The sequence below is a fragment of the Echinops telfairi genome, unplaced genomic scaffold (assembly GCF_000313985.2).
Source record: "Echinops telfairi isolate 266 unplaced genomic scaffold, ASM31398v2 ScPeMD7_7412;HRSCAF=8450, whole genome shotgun sequence".
NCBI classification, from domain to species: Eukaryota; Metazoa; Chordata; class Mammalia; order Afrosoricida; family Tenrecidae; genus Echinops; species Echinops telfairi.
In genome coordinates this window covers 13,413,739-13,415,275 of record NW_022111312.1, presented here as the reverse complement: position 1 = coordinate 13,415,275, position 1,537 = coordinate 13,413,739, and the positions used below count along the sequence as shown (strand labels likewise).

The following is a 1,537-nucleotide window of genomic DNA, read 5'->3' as shown; positions in this document are numbered from 1 at the left end:
TGGTGGACACCAGACTGAACCAGGAGCCTTGCCAACTGCTTGATCTGAAACACACACACACACACACACACACACACACACACACACACACACACACACTTCCTCCTTGCCCGCGAGTACCTCAGTTTGTCTAAGCATAAAATAAGGGGGCCGTGGCGGCGGTTAGCCCAGCTTTGGGTTTCTACTGCCAGCTACTACCGTGGCAGATTCCACAGCAGGATAACCTGGCTAGGCACTTCCGCTGAGGCTGCCAGGCCCTTACCCTGGTAGCTCTAAGCCTGCTTTTGTGTCTCTTGCTGAAGGACCAAGCTAGTCCAGCCTCAGGCTTTCAGACGTCAGTCTGGCTCCTTTGGGCTTCCCACAGGAATGGTGGCCACTTCTGACCTTCCCAATCTTTCACTCACTCACTGCCAAGGAGTCGATGCTGACGCATCCTGAACCTATAGGGCAGGGTAGAACTGCCCCAGTGAGTTCGGTGACTGTTTACGGGAGTGGAAAGTGTCGTCTTCCTCTTCAAATTGTGGATCTTGCAAGCGGACACACAACCACTATGCCCCCAGGGGCGTCCCATCCTTTAGCTCCCTTCCTTGGAGAAGGGCATCTTGTACTATTCTCTTCAGCATCTTTCGTTTCCCATTGCATTCTCATGGATTTCTAACCATTGGTTTCTCTCGTTTGCCTTTCTTGTCTGTTAGTTCCACACGGACGGGGCTCCTTTTTCGTGTTTTTTGTAGGCTCCATTTACCCCAGGACTAGTACCATAAGCTGTGGCCGCAGCTGCATGCTTAACCATCCCACCAACTGTATTAAGTAAATAACTCTTGCATCTCCACAAGGCTGAGGCTTGGAGTGCCATCCCTTCCCTTCCCAAAGAGCTCCTCCTCTTCGGGGCTCTTTGGATCCGGCTGGAGAAACTTCCTTCCCACTGCCGACTTTTGATAGAAGCGGCCTTTTCAAGACGGAAATGGGCTCTTTCCACACCACAGTGCACTCTTCCAGGCTGCAGTGACGTCATTACTGCCGCCCCAGGGGCCCTAAGCCCGGGCCCGGACCCCTCGCCCCTCTCCTTTCCTCCCCTCGGGGCTCCTCCACCACCGGGAGCCGGCCATCACCGCGGGACCCACCTCCTCCCGGGCCGGGCGCCGATGACGTCACGGCCCAGAGTGGCGTCACGTGCCCCGCCGGGGGCGGGCCTACGAGGGCGGTGCTTCCGGTCGGCGGCTCGAGCGGCCCGACGGCCGAGGCGCGGGGATGGCGGGCTCCGGGAGCGAGGCCCGCTTCGCGGGGCTGTCGCTGGTGCAGCTCAACGAGCTGCTGGAGGACGAGGCGCAGCTGGCGGACATGGTCCAGAAGATGGAGGAGGTGAGCCGGGCGGCCGCGGGGCCGGGAGGGCGCCGAGGCCCCGAGTTCTGAGGAGTTCTGAGGAGGCGGGAGTGAGGGGCTGGAGGCGCGCCGGGGGCCGCGGCCCCGAGTTCTGAGGAGTTCTGAGGAGGCGGGAGTGAGGGGCTGGAGACGCGGCGGGGGCACCGAGGCCCGG

General features: G+C 60.4%; 1 protein-coding gene across 1 annotated transcript in view; it reads left to right on the top strand.

Annotated features, from left to right (window-relative positions):
• The first annotated feature begins 1,242 nt into the window (after positions 1-1,242).
• Positions 1,243-1,537, top strand: part of VPS37B (VPS37B subunit of ESCRT-I) — a 28,289-nt gene continuing 27,994 nt past the window's right edge. Inside the window, exon 1 of the mRNA XM_004709727.2 lies at positions 1,243-1,362. Within this exon, the coding sequence (XP_004709784.1) occupies positions 1,252-1,362 (111 nt within the window). The 5' untranslated portion in view covers positions 1,243-1,251. The remainder of the gene's footprint in view (positions 1,363-1,537) is intronic.